The 2323-nt window shown below is 43.1% G+C and overlaps 1 protein-coding gene across 1 annotated transcript in view; it reads left to right on the plus strand.

Annotated features, from left to right (window-relative positions):
- Nucleotides 1–1519, plus strand: part of LOC123966950 (5'-AMP-activated protein kinase subunit gamma-2-like) — a gene marked incomplete at its 3' end in the record, with an annotated part of 6120 nt that extends 4601 nt beyond the window's left edge. The window contains exon 4 of the mRNA XM_046043027.1: nt 1438–1519. Within this exon, the coding sequence (XP_045898983.1) occupies nt 1438–1519 (82 nt within the window). The remainder of the gene's footprint in view (nt 1–1437) is intronic.
- Between the last annotated feature and the right edge of the window lie 804 nt (nt 1520–2323).

Below are 2323 nucleotides of genomic sequence, written 5' to 3' on the forward strand. Positions count from 1 at the left end.
CGACGGGAAGAGATTCGGCTCACAGAAACAAATCTGCGTTGTCCAAGAAGGAAACAAGTTCCTGATGACTACATTATATTTTTAGATTTTGTATTGTCACCTTACACCTGAGTTTGTGTTTCCCTTTATAAATATAAAAGACATTTCTACCATAAATTGGTCTGGAAAATGTTTCCAAAATGCAGAAAATGAAGTGTTTAATGCTCAAAATCTTCCGGGGGAGGAGCCCCAGACTCCCAAACAGTAGTGAATATTTATTCTGATATCTTCTTGTTTTGTTCACGTCTCGGGAGTAAGTGTCTCACTGCACTCCTAATCTGAGCCCATAAATGCCTCCACCCCTTTTCAGCACAAAGTGGCGCCCTTGACTGAGACAAACTGAGACTCTTACTCTGAAAGTCCACTGACGCCAGCTGCGCCACGGTTCTGTTCCGTCCTCCGCTCGGCGTCACCGTCCTCTAGAATCGTTTCATCGGCGCAGCGCATTGTTGACTTGTTGTTAAGTTGACCTTTTTGTGTTTCTACTGCCGTCTTCACGGCTCTCTGAGACGCCGTTTAGTTCCGTCGTTGGCAGGCTGGGAGCATTTCACAATAAGAGCGTTTTGCCTGTTTTTGCTGACAGTTTTATATTTTGTTGATTTGGTAATCGGTTCTTACTCTTTCTGCTTTACTGTTTTAAATGCTTTCTCTTTTGTCTGTTTATTGTAAGGTTGTAACCCTCGTGAGAGAGGCGAGAGAGATAGAAGCACATGTCGTAGATTCACCTGCTGTTAAAAAAGCTTGCTCTGTCATCGCTGCCGCTGGTTAAGTTGATAATTAACGGCAGGCCAAAACAGCCTTCAGTCCCCTGGGAAATCTCCCCGTGCTTCTGACTTCCGCTAGTTTTATCCCCACAGCGTCTTCTTGTTTACAGTGTCGTTCGTCAGTAGCGCGCAGGACAGTAGGCTTCACCAGTGGACCAATGAGCAAACACTATGTGCAGGTTGTACTCATGGGAGTTATAGTGTCACATTGCAGTTCGTTTGTTTATGCCTTTTGACTTGACTGATTTTTAACACGCCAAAGTGGCTAGTGGGAGTGACAACCTATGTCAAGCCCTGTTTATTACTGTAACTGATCCAGGATCAGCTTTAATGAATCTGCTCTCAGCTGTAATTAGTACAAAGTCTGTTTCAGGAGAGACGAGAGAAACTTTCGGGAAACTGCAGCAGCTGTGAAACAAAGTGTTGATAAAAACATCACAGAATGTTTTTCTTATTGAGCTGATAACCAGCAGACAGCTGGAGAAGAAACTAACCGTCATCAGAAAACAAGAAGACGCTTCAACCAACAGTCATCGTTAAATAAGAAGAAGCTGAAATCTAATCATAGCTTATTAAACAAAGTGTAACATCTCTAGCAGAATATATGTTATAATAATTATTGGTGTTGTTTCAGGTGAAGAAGGCGTTCTTTGCTCTGGTGGCGAACGGCGTGAGAGCTGCTCCTCTGTGGGAGAGCAAGAAGCAGAGCTTTGTAGGTAAGACGGCTTCATCCTGTCGGCTCTCACGCTGCTGAGTCAGGCCCTCCAGGATCTCAAGGGCCGCTTTGTGATTTGAAGTTGTGGAATAAGTGAAAACTGATGCTTTTAACTTTAGAATTGTAATTGAATGATTGAACAGTCCCTCCAGGACTTGGCGGGCCTGACCCTGCATATTTAAAGCAGCTGACCTTGATTCTTTCCTGCAGCTGTCCGGGTGCAGCAGCCTGTGTCTCAGCGTCTCGTATGACGTCCTCCACGTGTTTCTGACATTCTCTCTCAAAGTGTTTGTCGGCGGACGATTTCCTTTATGTTCGACCACAATACTGCACGTTCTGCAGAATCTACATGCGCTTCATGAAGTGTTACGACATCATCCCCACCAGCTCCAAACTGGTGACAAAATCCTACCACATGGACGACCCCGGGACAAAGATGATGATAATAATAATAATAATAATCTTTATTTGTAGAGCACTTTTCAAAAACAAGTTACAAAGTGCTTTAACAAGTGTAAAGACAATAATACCCAAAAGACAATAATACAGAAACAATGCAAGATAAAAGCAAGAAAACATTGAAAAGACTAAAATACACATTTAAGATAAATATAAAATAAGTAAAATAGAATATCCTACCATATGGGCCACCCCGGGACAAAAATCCTACTTTATGGGCGATCCTGGGAAAAAATCCTACTTAATGGGCAATCCTGGGACAAAAATCCTACCATATGGGCGATCCTGGGGCAAAATCCTACTTTATGGGCGATCCTGGGACAAAATCCTACCATATGGGCGATCC

Source organism: Micropterus dolomieu, unplaced genomic scaffold (assembly GCF_021292245.1).
Source record: "Micropterus dolomieu isolate WLL.071019.BEF.003 ecotype Adirondacks unplaced genomic scaffold, ASM2129224v1 contig_14621, whole genome shotgun sequence".
NCBI lineage: Eukaryota > Metazoa > Chordata > Actinopteri > Centrarchiformes > Centrarchidae > Micropterus > Micropterus dolomieu.